This window comes from Anopheles arabiensis, chromosome X (assembly GCF_016920715.1).
Source record: "Anopheles arabiensis isolate DONGOLA chromosome X, AaraD3, whole genome shotgun sequence".
NCBI classification, from domain to species: domain Eukaryota; kingdom Metazoa; phylum Arthropoda; class Insecta; order Diptera; family Culicidae; genus Anopheles; species Anopheles arabiensis.
Window position 1 is genome coordinate 22,144,437 of NC_053519.1, and position 14,551 is coordinate 22,158,987.

Here is a 14,551-nt window from a genome sequence, read left to right on the forward strand (position 1 = left end):
CTTCTTGACCCACCAACTGTTGTCCCTATTCCCCATTTCCTCCTGTCCTGTGTGTTTCCTCCTGAATGAGGCCAATCTCCCTAACTATTATGTTATACATCTCCCGCATAATTCCCCCAAAAACAGTTAAAAATTTGGTGACATCAGTCTCGTCCAAAGGCAAAGATCCCGGTTGCGTCTCCTGATTAGGGCCTGCCAAAGGCCCTAAGTGTTGCTCCAACACCGGGTCCTCCACCACGAGATCCTCGGTTCCCGTTCCCACATCAATTCCTGACCCCACCTCTCCAAGCCAAATTGCTGGAAGGTTCTGCAGCAGGGCTAAAACTGAACCAATACGGTCTTCCCAATTAGAGAATTGAGGCGTTTTGGCTAAAATAGCCCTGTGCTTCACGGTGTCCCTGATAAACAGCATGAGCTCATGTTTTGCTTTTTGCAATGGGCCCATGGGATTTGACTCTGCTGGATATGCAGTAGCGAAAAATTTCCTGTTGTATGTTTGCCCTGCCTTAGAACCCTCCCCTTGGCTGTCTTCCACAATCTGCGGGAGAACAGATACCCTTTTTGCTTTTGGCTTTCAGCGACTTATTGTTACCATAGCAGGGTAGTCAGTCCTGCGTATGTGGGGCACGGTCTATTCGGGACTTGAATCCATATGACGGGCATGTTCTTACGTTGCACGAGTTGAAGACTGTACCACCAGACCGGACAACTGCAGTTACATATTTAATAATGACATGGGATTTCTACACATATTTCACTCTATACAGTTTGTTTAACATATATGATACACTTATGTGCAAACAAGCTTCTCGCATTTTTAATTTCACTGGGTTCTTCCGTTGAATCTCTTTGAAAAAACAAAAGAGTTTCTGGTACTTTGAGAATGCAAGCTAGGTACCTTTGGATCATTAGTCCTGCGTGTGCGGTGCCGATGGATGTCGGAACTCGAAACTAAGCTCTCCCCCAGATACTCACATTTTAAACATCTAACATTTTAAAAATAAAGATCATGGTCTGCTACAATCCACTGCTATACTGACATCCATTGCAGAATATCTAGCATAACGGTAGACGGCGTACGTCGACTGCACCCCAGAACTAACCTCATGATGCGATTTTGTAACCTATGAAGCCTTTTAATTCGCCCCTTGTTGCCAAGAAGTAGAATGGACGAGAAAATGTCTAAGACAACAAAATCGAGCAGTTTTTGAGCTCGGTTTCTAGCTCGCTTGCCGCCGAAACCGATCGAGAAAGCGAGCAGAAACGTCCGAAGAACCGATCGAAGTTCTTGATTGATTGCAGTGTTTACGAAGGTTCGAGAGAGCGCGCTGTCTGTGTTTATCTCTTCTTGAGGAAAAGGCTCCGGTACGCAATCGTGTTGGCGCAAAAATCATAATGGCCGAAAAATATTTCACACCAACGTTCTTTTTCTCCCCTCCTTCTCTCTTCACCATCCTTTCACCTCGCTTTATCAGTATTGGTTCTTGCTCTCTAGCTATATTGAGCGGAAAAATTAAAAGTTTTCGATCGCTTTGCGCAGCGGGCAGGCTAAAATTTCAGCCTACGAACTTAAAACGGAAAGGGCCCCAATTATAGATTCCTTCTTATCCATCAACACCTTTCACCTCGCTAGTCAAAGCAGTCTCACAAGAGTGTCTTTGCCGGTATCCTGATTGCTCTCGGATCAACAGCTCGTTTCTGTACAGAAATTGGAAAAAATGCTCCTTAATTACTAGCCGGCATCGCGAATAAATGAACACATTTTAACAGTCGTTTAAAGTTCATTTTGGTTTAACCGAGTTCATTTGTTGTTCATTCCTGTTAAAATAAACGACCGTCAAAACAGTTAACGACTGCTCGATATCGCATATAGGCAAACACGGGGAAAAAATTCGAGCAGTACAATTAAACGACTGTTAATTTGTATCGCATACGCTCTTGACAGTCGTTTGTTTAACGGCGGCATAGGACCAGTCGTTAAAATTGACAAATGAACTCAATGCGTTCGCGATGCCAAATTCTAGCAATTTTTAACGACTCTGGTTAATTTTTAACGACTGTTAATTTTAAACCAATTCTTTCGCGATACCAGCTACTGTCTCCAGCACCTTTCCGAGCACATACAACATGTTTATGGGGCGAAAATCCTCCGCATTGGCAGCTCCGTTCATTTTAGGAATATGTATAATCATTAGCTGGCATCGCGAATAAATGAACACATTTTAACAGTCGTTTAAAGTTCATTTTGGCTTAACCGAGTTCATTTGTTGTTCATTCCTGTTGAAATAAACGACCGTCAAAACAGTTAACGACTGCTCGATATCGCATAAAGGCAAACACGGGTAAAAAAATCGAGCAGTATAATTAAACGACTGTTAATTTGTATCGCATACGCTCTTGACAGTCGTTTGTTTAATGGCGGCATAGGATCAGTCGTTAAAATTAACAAATGAACTAAATGCGTTCGCGATGTCAAATTCTAGCAATTTTTAACGACTCTGGTTAATTTTGAACGACTGTTAATTTTAAACCATTTCTTTCGCGATGCCAGCTAATGAATCAAAATAGCCTTTTCGATGCCTGCTAGTAAGTATACATTGGCAAAAGTATTGCAATCAGGGGAAAACCTTAAGGTGCTACCCTCAGTTCCCCTACATTGAGAAACCAAATGCCTTTCAATGACTCGTTTAAAATCACATTAAGGACAATATCACTTCTGGCTAAAGCTGTAACACCTCCTGTGTGACGCGAATGACATAAACACGACACTACCCTATAACCTTTTTTATAAAATTGCTCAAATGCCTTCTCCTTGATCACGTGGGTTTCAGACCAACAAAGGTTGAACTTTTTCTACTGTCTCACGAATCATAGCATATTTAGATGAAAGACCGTTAACATTGAAATATAAAATCTCTCTGAACCGCCGTAATTCCGCCCCTTCCTGCTATTGAGAATGTTGCATTCGTTTCACTACCTGTTTTTTTTATTAACACCGGACAGTCATCGCTATTAGCCGCATGTTGTATCTGTAGTTTAAGGTCCCTAGATGTGTTAGCTAAAACACAATTTACATATTTGAGGATGGACGTAGTACAATCCGACGTTCGGTGCTCACTCCTGCTCTTTGAACACGCTGTCTTATTTTGGCAGTCAGTGCTTTTATTGCTAAATTGACCGCATTCAAAGCAGCGCATAACGTGAATGGATCTTGAAATTTTACACCGATCAAAACCAATATTGATTTTTTCGAGTTTAACTAGATACTTATCGGTTTAATGGTCGATTTTCAAACTCGCATTATGTTTCTGGTTCTTGTAGATCTTACTTTCACTCATTCCAATTACATTCACCTGTTACTCGGGAATTCCACCGTTTTGAGGTTTCAAAATATCTACTTAGTCAGAAGCAGAATATGTTTCACTCATTCTAATTATTTTAACGCATGTCGTAGGTACGGATGTCGAATAATCATCTCCTAAAATGCCTTCTACTTCATTTCTAATGTTGTCTAAATTTGCCAGAGCAGGACACTGTACTTGACCGTCTCTACCGTAGCGGAATCCCGACAATTGCTGCTTCCTCGGATCCAATTTAGTGCGAAGGTCAGCTCGCAAGACTGCACCACCTTAGGAACAATTATTCTTCTGTTTCTTCTTTTGGCTCAACAACCGTTGTCGATCTAGGCCTGACTGTACCATTTGTGGGGTTTTCTTTCAGTAACTTTTGGATTACGCCCAGTCAGTCCTACCGGCACGGTCTATTTGCAGCTGGAACCCATGACATGGGCATGTTGTTATTAGGATGATTGTTTACCGTAGGAACAATAACCAGAGTTTTATTATGATTTTTTTTATTTTTCCCATGGGCTCCTTCACATCGTTCATTTCCTCAATTTTGGGAGAAACTTTATTGTTTCGCTCGTCAAATCTATTAATAATAATTTGAACATTGAGGTCTCCCCTATTCGTGCTTTTTCTTTTTTTCGTTACCGCCCATGATTCTAAAGTTACTTCCTGCATTGTATTGCTGGTTTGCGGAGTGTCAGAAGTTGCACGCAAGACCGCCTTCGACATTTTCGAGGCTTCTATAGCAGCGGGGGCGACGTGGCTTCGTGGTACACTATCCGGCTGCGTGGTAATGAATTATGTCTCGAAAGCCTGCGTGGGGCGGCATGTCCGCGTATGACGTTACGCCTAATAGAAGATAGCAGCAGTCGGCAAACTTTTTAATCAAAGGGCCAAATTTAGTAAATGATCAAGACCCGCGGGCCAGGAGCAGGCTCTTTCATTTCTTCATCCTCTCACGCCTCAAAAAATATTGATGATATTCTGGGGATGATACAAAAGTCTCAACGGCTGAAAAATTATCGAAGCAAATGTGCATTCAGTAATTATCTAAATGGTTTATAGACAAGTAATGTCATGTCAGATGAATTGATAATTGATTCCTTAAGAAATAGCACTTTGACAATCGTTGTACTCGTAAACAACAACAGTTTGGTATCGTAGTTCTCGTTAAAACAACAGGCATTTTTTAATGTTCGTTTTTGCTTTCAAATACGATTGAAAATATCTCTTAAATAGACAAAAAGGAAACCATTTGATTTGTATGAAATTAAGAAAAACAAATAGCAGAAAAGATACTGTCGCATGAAAAATTTATGGACCTATTTCACTATATCTAAAAATTTGTATTGCATGTATGGTTAGTGTACCAATTGTGGCTATGTCACCAATTATGGCTACAAAGAACAATATTTTGGCTCTAAAACAGTCAAATTGCGTTTTGAAACCACGGTAGTATTTTTTATTTCAAATATGATCATTTTAAAACATTTGTGCTCAATAGTTCCATGCTGGCCACTTCCGTTTCTTAAATATCACCCTTTTAAAATGTGTTGTCAAGATGTTTGACATCTCTTACCATTTTGCTAAGGGGAATACCGTTGAGTAATAAGGAATATTTAATATTAGAGACCAGTATTTCTTCGAAAAAACAACATCATTTTACAAAATATTAGTTATTTAATCACTTCACTTCAAATTTTTCTGACATTTCATCGAAAAAGGGCGTAATTTTCCATAGTCCACAATTGGTACAACTAAACATTGGGGTACCAATTATCGCAGCATGCTATGAATGCATTTTTCAATACTGTCAGTTTGGTCACAAAGCTAGCTAACGAGTGTTGCAATTTATTTGTTCGTGTCGGTTTTCTGTAAAATTTGTATAATTCGCTAAACAATCACCAGGTATGTAGAGTTTAGATTGAAAAGAAAACGTTTGTTCAATTTATGTGTTGTTTTTTTTTAGAATGGCTCCATCACGTAATTTGAAAACGTACACCGAAGAAGCGATAAACGGCTGTATTAAGTCTATTAATGCCGGTAAAACATTGTATACTGCCTGTAAGGAATTTGGTATCCCAATGTCCACCATCCGTTACAGAATAAGTGGTAATTGGAGAAATAAGTTTAAACCGGGTCCACAGTCTGTACTATCAGCAGATGAGGAACAAAACATTGCTGACTGGTTGAACGAAATGCAGGATCGTGGATTTCCAGTCACTCGAAGAGTTTTGCTCTTTACAGGGTTTACCTAGCCAATCGGGCGTCGTCAAAACGTTATCGGTCGCCGTAAATACTTTTTCGGGCGACGTAAACCCTCAATTGGGCACTGTCCTTTCTATTCAGGCCTTGTGAAGTATGAATCGGGCAAAGTACAGAATGAATTGGGCCTATTTTATATTTTGTTGCTTTCTAGCTATAAAACCATACTTTTTTGCGAGTAGTTTAACTGATATGTAAGAAAAATCACTATTTTTAAGTTTGATTACATAAAAAATTATTCAAATTCTTTTTTTTTAATTTTTAATTCTACACCGTACAATGCAATTTGGTTTTATATTTTTTTAAAATATAATATGTTTGGTGATTTAATTAGGTAAACATTTTAAAATAATACATAATAAGTTAAACAACATCCAAAATACGTATTTTTAAACAACTTGATGGATCAAACACACCGGATCGACCGATTAGAGTAGGACGCTTTCATTCTGTACTATGCCCGATTCATACTTCACAAGGCTCGAATAGAAATGACAGTGCCCAATTGAGGGTTGACGTCGCCCGAAAAAGTATTTACGGCGACCGATAACGCTTTGACGGATTGGCTAGGTAAACCCTGTAAGTTAGAAGAATTTCTAGAAGCTAATCCAGATCGAGTGACTCCTTTTCGTAACAACAAACCGGGTAAGAAGCGTATGAGTCAGTGTTTAAATACCAATAATTCACAATATCTCCTCACTTCAGGTCGCAAATGGTTACGCGGCTTTATGCGGCGCAACAACAGTTTTTCCTTCCGTATGCCCGAAGCTTTGTCTAGTGCTAGTAGCCGAGTTAGTGAGAAAGATATCCGCGGATGGTTTAATTTGATAGATGGTTGGCTAACTGAGAATGGAATGCGAGAAATATTGAATGATCCGGCTAGAATTTTTAACGCAGACGAAACCTCATTTTTCCTTCATCCAAAATCAAAAGAGGTTATTGCTCGTACTGGTTCCCGCAATGTTTACGAAGCAGAGCAAGCTGCTGCCAAACATAATGTAACCAGTGGCGGATCTAACGGTAGGCGGACCAGGCGGTCGCCTGGGGCCCCGTTAATTTAGGGGCCCCGTAAATCGCGATTCTATAGTATGCCGTATGGACAGAGTACTAGTGACAAGGGCCTCCGGAAGGATGGACGTAGGGGCCCGAGTCTGGTTAATCATTTGCACCCCCCCGTCAGCAAAAATTTTAAAGCCTGTTACTGATGATCGTATCGGACCGATCAGGGCCCCGACAGCATTTCAAGTTTACTCTTCAATCTACCAACAATAGGCTTAGTGCCGTTACCAATCCCCCCCCCGCGAGCACCATTTACCATTCAAAAGGGGCCTCAACTCGTCTTACCGCCTAGGGCCCCCGATACCCTTAATCCGCCTCTGAATGTAACAGTTATGTTTGCATTCGGAGCAAATGGCATTATTGTACATCCACATGTGATACTGCCAGGTAAACGTTTGCGGCAAGAGGTAGTGCAAAGTTTTCCTTCCGAATGGGGTCTCTGGTCAAAGCGAACGCGGTCGGATGGATTCTCCTAATTTTAAAGGATTTATTCATAAAATATTTCACCCTTTTGTCATCAAACAAGGGGTGAAATTTCCTATAATATTATTTGTTGATGGCCATGCATCGCACAATGCACTAGAAGTAGCCGATCTCTGCAAATCACTGGGCATAATATTGATATGCCTATATCCTAATACCACACATATTACACAGCCCGCAGACGTGGCTATATTTAAGCCATTAAAAAACGAATGGAAGCGTGCAGTAGAAGCTTGGAGATTGAAAAATCAAGGTTGTGCTCTTAACATCTTGCACTTTGGGCCAGTTTCATGTGAGGCTATTGAAAAAGGAATTCAAAAGCCATCGATTATCAATGGTTTTCGGGCATGCGGATTGCATCCATTTGATGCTAATGCGGTAGACTATTCCAAGTGCATCGCCAAGACAGCAGCTGCTTTTAAAGTTGAACATTCTGAAGTTGATGACTCTTGCGAAGCTTCATACATCAATTATGGAGCCAAATAGCACAGATAGACAGGAAGATAGCGGTAGGGACAACATCAAAATAAGCATAGAACGTATAATTGAGGCATACGACCTGATTGGTGATGATATGAGATCTAAAATCGAAGGAGACGTGAACCTCTTGTCTCGTGAAGAACGTGTCATTCGATTTTTTTTTAACAGAGAATTTGTTCGTCCTCATGTTGTATTCGATCAACAAAGATCTCCAATGAATAGCTTTGAGACCAATTCTACGGACATCGATGTAAGCAAATGTGAAACTGTTCACATTGAAGACAGTGAAATTTAAAGTTGCCAAATATATTGCCTTTAAATGAATATCTTTTCGATGAACCACGAACTGGCAATATTATGTTAGAACAGCCTAAGGATTTCGAGCATGGTAAGTAAAAAAAACTAAAACGTTTGCAAAAAAAAAAAGCCAAACGAACTATAGAACATTTTCCCAACTGATATTAATTTTGTAATTACAGTGGAGATAGACATCTTGGACGGTCATAATACTACACTTAGCCTGCCCGAGGTATTAACTCTACCGCCAACGCCGCGTCGTAGTATTAAACATCGAAATTACAAAACAAATTTTCACCCCGTACTAACGGCTGGAGAGCGTACGGAGGCATTCCGGCAGAAAAAATAACAAAAAGAGAAAGAGGAGCAACTAAGAAAAAGAAAGGCTGAAGAACGCCGAGAAGCCAAAGAAAAAAGAGAAGAAGCAAAACGGGCAAGATTGGAGGAACGCGAAAAACATAAGAAAGGAGGAAAACCAAAAAAATCAAAGCAAAACAAAAACCGGAACTAGTTATGATTCGCAATTAATTAATTTGACTTGTACATAGATTATAGATTATGATATTTTTGGTTCTTGTGTGTACAAATAAGAATACCTACTTGCCACTAAAAAAAATCTTTTACTCTTGAATAAAAAAAAATAATGGTTTATAAAATGGAAAAAACTACTTTATTTCATATTTGCGATCAAATTCAACTGAAATTGTGTTAAATTTCTAATTTTGTCATGGTTGGATAATATAATGAAAATGGTTTTTCCTACTAAGATTTAAGATTTATGGTTTATATCCATCATAGGAACCCTTATGGCGAATTGCTAGGAACACTATAGCCATAATGGGTACCTAAAGATGCAATTGTTATTTAATTTTTTTCCCGATTTCTATGAACAGTGAGTCAAAATAAAAAATATCCACATGTTCTACACATTTAAGGCTTCCAGAAAATGATCAGTTTTTTGCAATGCACCTCATGCGACTTCTTTCATTCCGAAAGTCTTATTGACGTATTAAAAAACAATGTTAAAATTACATTACGGTTGCATTAAAAAATGAACAAGTAAATGGGTTTATCATGGGTTTTACTTCAGCTACACTAACAAAACGTTAATTGCACTTTAAATACAGTAGAACGTCGATTATCCGGGCAGCTCGGGACCGAACGGTTACCGGTTAATCGATTTGCATGGATAATGGTCCAAGAAATGTCAAATTCGTATAAAAATTATAAAATTCATTAGTTCACTAGTCACTTTGAATTGATCGATTAATCGTTAGTAGAATATTATTTTATTCAATAACTATAGGTTTGGCAACTTTTCATGAACAAACATGAATTTCGAAAATACCACTAAACACTACAGAGCTGCACAAAAAACTGGTTGCCCACTTGACTATCGCCGCAAATGTTCGCCGTACGTTTGAACAGCTGTCACATTTATGCGTACGGTTAAGCCGCCCGCCGGTTAATCCGCCCCCGGATAATCGACGTTCTACTGTAGTAGTATTATATCAATCAGCAACTGATTTTGTCTGAAGACAAAATTTGACACCTCTATCGGTTGAACTCTAACCATGATAGCAAAAAAAAAACGAACCAACGTCGTTCAGAAGCGGGCGCGATCAAAGAATGGCACCCTGTAGTGTCTAAAATGGACTCCGTGCGGAAGTTTGTGGGCGTGACAATCTGATGACAGCTCCATAATCTTCTTCTTCTTCTTTGGCTCAACAACCGATGTCGGTCAAGGCCTGCCTGTACCCACTTGTGGGCTTTGGCTTTCAGTGACTAATTGATTTCCCCCCATAGCAGGATAGTCAATCCTACGTATGGCGGCACGGTCTATTTGGGGCTTGAACCCATGATGGGCATGTTGTTAAGTCGTACGAGTTGACGACTGTACTACGAGACCGGCCGGACAGCTCCATAATATGCTAGCAAAATTCCTCTAGTCGATTGCAACACTCCCCTATATGATTGCAAACTTCTACAGCTATGCAAGCAACATTCGCCTTCTGATTTGCAACATTCCCCTAAGTGATTGAGCTATTCCCTGGGTGTGGGTGTAATACACCGACGGTGAAAAATAAACCCATAACTCCCTGTACAAGCTATCGGGTCATCACTGGTTCCCACCACAGCGGAGCATTTTAAACACTCCATGCCGTGTAAAAAAAACAAATACGGGCGAAATATATAAAATTGTTGTCTTATCAAACGTTGCTTACCTGTTATCAAACGGTAGAGAACGAGGCTTTGAAGAGGAAAACAAATGAACGAGAGCAATTGATGGCTTTGCGTGAGGAAAACCAGGATGGAAAGTCGAGTTTTTGGGAAAAAGTTTCGCACAGCAAATGATGGTAATGCTGACCTAAATTGTGCGTTAGTTTTTGCAACAATCGAAATTTATAAAATTGTTGTCCTTTCCCTTACCTGTTATCAAACGCCGGCACCAAACGACACAAACACTACTCTATTAATTAGCTACTCTACCCTCCCGGTGTCACATATAAATAGATAAATATAGTACAAACACCTATCTACACAAAAAGGATCGGTTACTGTCACCAACACAGATGCTGTTGACCGCACCAATCTTGTGTTTTTTTTTTTACAAAATAATTACTATATTGGCTAAACACAATGATACGAGGGAATCCAGGAGTATTTATGTACACACGTAGTAAAAAAGTTGAGCACTAAGCTCTATTTTACACAGTTTTTTTTTCACGTCACAACATAAAATCAACGTCTAAAGTTGTGACTAAAGTTGCAATAGGGCAAAATGGTATTACACGAAATGTCAAAACACATCAAAACAAAGGGGCAAAATTGACAACAACATTGGACTTTAGGCTTTGGTTTAAGCTCTTGCATCTTAGTAGAATTGTGAAAATAGATATTTTAGTTTAGTATTTAAGTTTTTTTGTAGGATAATTTAGTAAAAAGCTAGAATATTTCAATAATTCACGTGTTGTCAGTATTTCTTCTTGCTGCTATACATACAGCAAAGTTTTATTTTTGTAAAGCTATTATCTTGTAGCGATTTTAGCATATGCCACAGCCTCATCATGTTGCTCCTATCAAAACATACTGATCATTTTGCCCCAAGTGAAACATTTTGCAAACTTTAACTTTAAAAATGTTCTTCCTTTTTTGGCACAACAACCGTCATAGGTCAAGGCCTAACTGTGCCACTAATGGGCTTGGCTTTCAGTGACTTACTGATTGCACATAGCAGGATAGTCAGTCCTACGTATGGGGACACGGTCTATTCGGGACCCACCAGAGACTGTAGCAGACTGGCCCAAAAACATTACATTAAATTAAAATGGATACTGATCTAACGTAAATCATAGATACATTTTATGTGGTTGGATACACATTCTTTTTTTCTCTAATCACATGTTAAATTCTTTCGAAAAATTATTTTCGAGACAGTGAAAATTATGTAGTTTTGAGCAAACATTTTATTTTTTATCTTATGTGGTTTGAACATTGTATTTGATGATTTTAAATCATTAGAAGTCTTTATAAATGTGTTTATTTGACAATAATGCACCATCATTTTGCTCAAGGTTCCCCTATATCATGTATCATGCTTAATATCATATTAATAATTCCACTTACCTTATCTGTTTTAATTATTTTTATATAGTGCTAGCGGAAGTACACTCTAGTAGCAGCGGAGCCGCCAGTGGTTCAGATGAGGATCTCTCCGTGTCTTCTTCGCATTCCGATGGCGATGGCATAGTTGGCAGTAGTGGAATTTGTAATGGTAGTAGTATCGGTGGCATTGCTAGAGATATAGGAGACGCAGGTGGAAAATGTGACTCAGTAGTTGGTGTCATCAACAACAATCAAAAGTCATCAAACGATAACACAGCAAGCCATGAGCATGACTATGAAGATATCTATCTTATGAGAGATGAAACGCAGTTGGCGGGTAGTACTTCTACTAGAAATGCAATTGGGAGGAGCCGTTCTAGAGATAGTGGTTCCCATAGTCGATCGGCGAGTGCTAGCTCAAATAGAAGTGATATTGCTCTACAGCTGACTGGCAACACTAATGATCAGGTAAAGTTGAACAGCTTTTAAAATTATCAATGGTAATATGTTGCTACCTTTAAACTGTTTCAATAATAAGTGAATAATTATAATTAGTAAATTAAATTATCCATGTATGCATATTTGTCCCTTATAATACTTTTTACTACTAACATTATTTATACTAGTAAAAATAATAAGAATGGTGAATTCTGGTGAGCGGTTACAAAAAAGCACAACGTATAATCGGAATAATGAAAAAAAAATGAAATAATAAAACTACATACTATATAAATAATAAATTAAAATTAAAATTAAACTAATAGTAATAATAAAAATAATAATGCATTAACATACAAAAATACACTTTACAGGGTTTAACAAGTCAGAATCGAATGCCAGCAAAACATGTTCAGTAGCTCAAGATGCAATTTAGCTGTCAAAATTTGTTGTTTCACCGCACCGATGCTATTTTTATAGGCGCAATATGATTTCAATCGCACAAGGTGTTTTTAGAGGCCTTTTGCATCGTTTTGCGTATTCAATACAGTCCTTCCCCGAGTTACGCGACACTCGAATTACGCGAATTCGAGTTACGCAAATTTTTATTTTTGACAGTTTAGATGTCAAATCAGTACAATTTTCTAAATCAATTGTCAAATGAAAAATAATTTGCAATGTTTTAAATGTTTAAAATCACTAAGAAGACAGAAATAACTGAATTTTATAGAACAATTGTAATAAATAAGTAATAAACAAAAATGAACTAAATTCAATGAAAAAATTATCAATCAAATAAATTTTGGCTGTAAAACGTGATATTCAACTTACGCGAAAATCCGAGTTACGAGAATGTCTCAGGAACGCATTATTCGGGTAATTCGGGGAAAGACTGTACAGTGTCTCTCTAGCCAGCTCCACACTGTAAGCTTCATTTCCAATCCGTAAAATCCCTATTCAACATTGTCAAATGGATATCGTGCGTATACGGAGCAACCGATGACAGATCATTCGAGTTTCCATTTTTATTGTTGAAATTTATTTTATGAGATTGAATTTTTCGTTTCCGATGTTGAGTTGGCTAGAGAAATCCTGTAACGGATTTTGAGATCATTTAATTGAAATAAATGCTTTTATGCGCTGTAGCATTATATGTATAAAAAAATACGTATTTATTGTAAAAATGAGGATTTTCTGCGCAAAAAAACTACATACACTTTATACACGTTTACATTCGCTTGTGCTTGTTGCTTTGAATGCTGGGTAGTTCTCTCTGCAGTTCGAGTTAGTCCAGCGAACGTAAGAGCGCCATAGGGACAATCTCGGTCCCTGATATGACTACCGGAACTATGTGGAACTATGATATCCTCCAGGTGCCACAGCTTCTTCAATTCCTCTGCCAGGTCATGGTACTTCGTTTCCTTGGTGAGAAATGGTCTTTGTTTCCTTCTTTTGTAATTTAAAAATGGTTACTGTTTAACTTCTCACTTTATACTTGTGATCGCCCAGGTGATCTTGGAAATTTGTAAAAAAATGCGCTTACTGGAATCCTTTGAGCTAAGAGGCATTATCTTAGGTAGGGAGACACTCGCAGCTCATGAATTAAGATACGTGCAAAAGGGTGGCCATTCGAATCAGGATTGAAAATTCCCGATTTTTCCCCGGTTTTCCTTGGATTTTTCAGGGGTTTTCCCGGTTCATTACATTTAATGTGTCTGTAGTCGATAAACTTGCGCGATACTTGAATTTCAAAGTATTTTTTATAAACAATATAATTGGTAATTAGAGCATGATACTAAAAAGCCTGACTCGTTTTGTTACATCTCATGAATAAGTGAATATAGAAGAACACATTTTTTAGTACTGTTCAGTTACCCATATTGGGGGCCTTCGCGATTGTAGTAAGTTTTTTTTTTTTTGTATGGAGTTTGACAGTTGGAGGCTGAAATCATGTAAACACTCCATACAAAACCGCACCGAAAACTAGCATGCAATTTTCAGTCTATATTACAGTGCTTTTTTAGTCTTTTTAGCCTCAAAGCTAGAATTAGATTAGAATTAGAATTAGAGTACCTGCTCGAAAAATGGCAAAAAAAGCTCGCACAACAAAATCGAGCAGTTTTTGAGCTCGGTTTCTAGCTCGCTTTCCGCCGAAACCGATCGAGAAAGCGAGCAAAAACGTCCGAAGAACCGATCGAAGCTCTTGATCAATTGAAGCGTTTACGATCGTTCGAGAGAGCTCGTTGTATGTGTTTATGTCTTTAAGAACAAAAAAGCGACCGTGTTGGCGCAAAAATGATAATGGCCGAGACATAATTCACACCCACGTTCTCTTTCTCTCCTTCTTCTCCTCTTCACCATCCTTTCACCACGCTTTATCATAGGGGCCCTTTCCGTTTGAAGCTCGTAGGCTGAAATTTCAGCCTGTCAGCTTTTTGCATTGTATAGCAGTTTTCGAGCAGCTATCTAATTGAGTATAATATACAGGTGGGCTTATCCCAAGGTGTATGAATTTAGAAGACTGATTTTTATCGCTTCTGCTTCTGAATGAAGATTTTAAGAGTGTTTTGAGTATT

The 14,551-nt window shown here is 38.6% G+C and overlaps 1 protein-coding gene across 8 annotated transcripts in view; it reads left to right on the forward strand.

Moving 5' to 3' along the window:
* LOC120905878 overlaps positions 1-14,551 on the forward strand; it is a 110,305-nt gene that overhangs the window by 67,062 nt on the left and 28,692 nt on the right. For all 8 annotated transcript variants that reach the window (XM_040317157.1, XM_040317160.1, XM_040317161.1 and 5 more), the window contains one exon: positions 11,587-12,005. In XM_040317157.1, the coding sequence (XP_040173091.1) occupies positions 11,587-12,005 (419 nt within the window). The remainder of the gene's footprint in view (positions 1-11,586; positions 12,006-14,551) is intronic.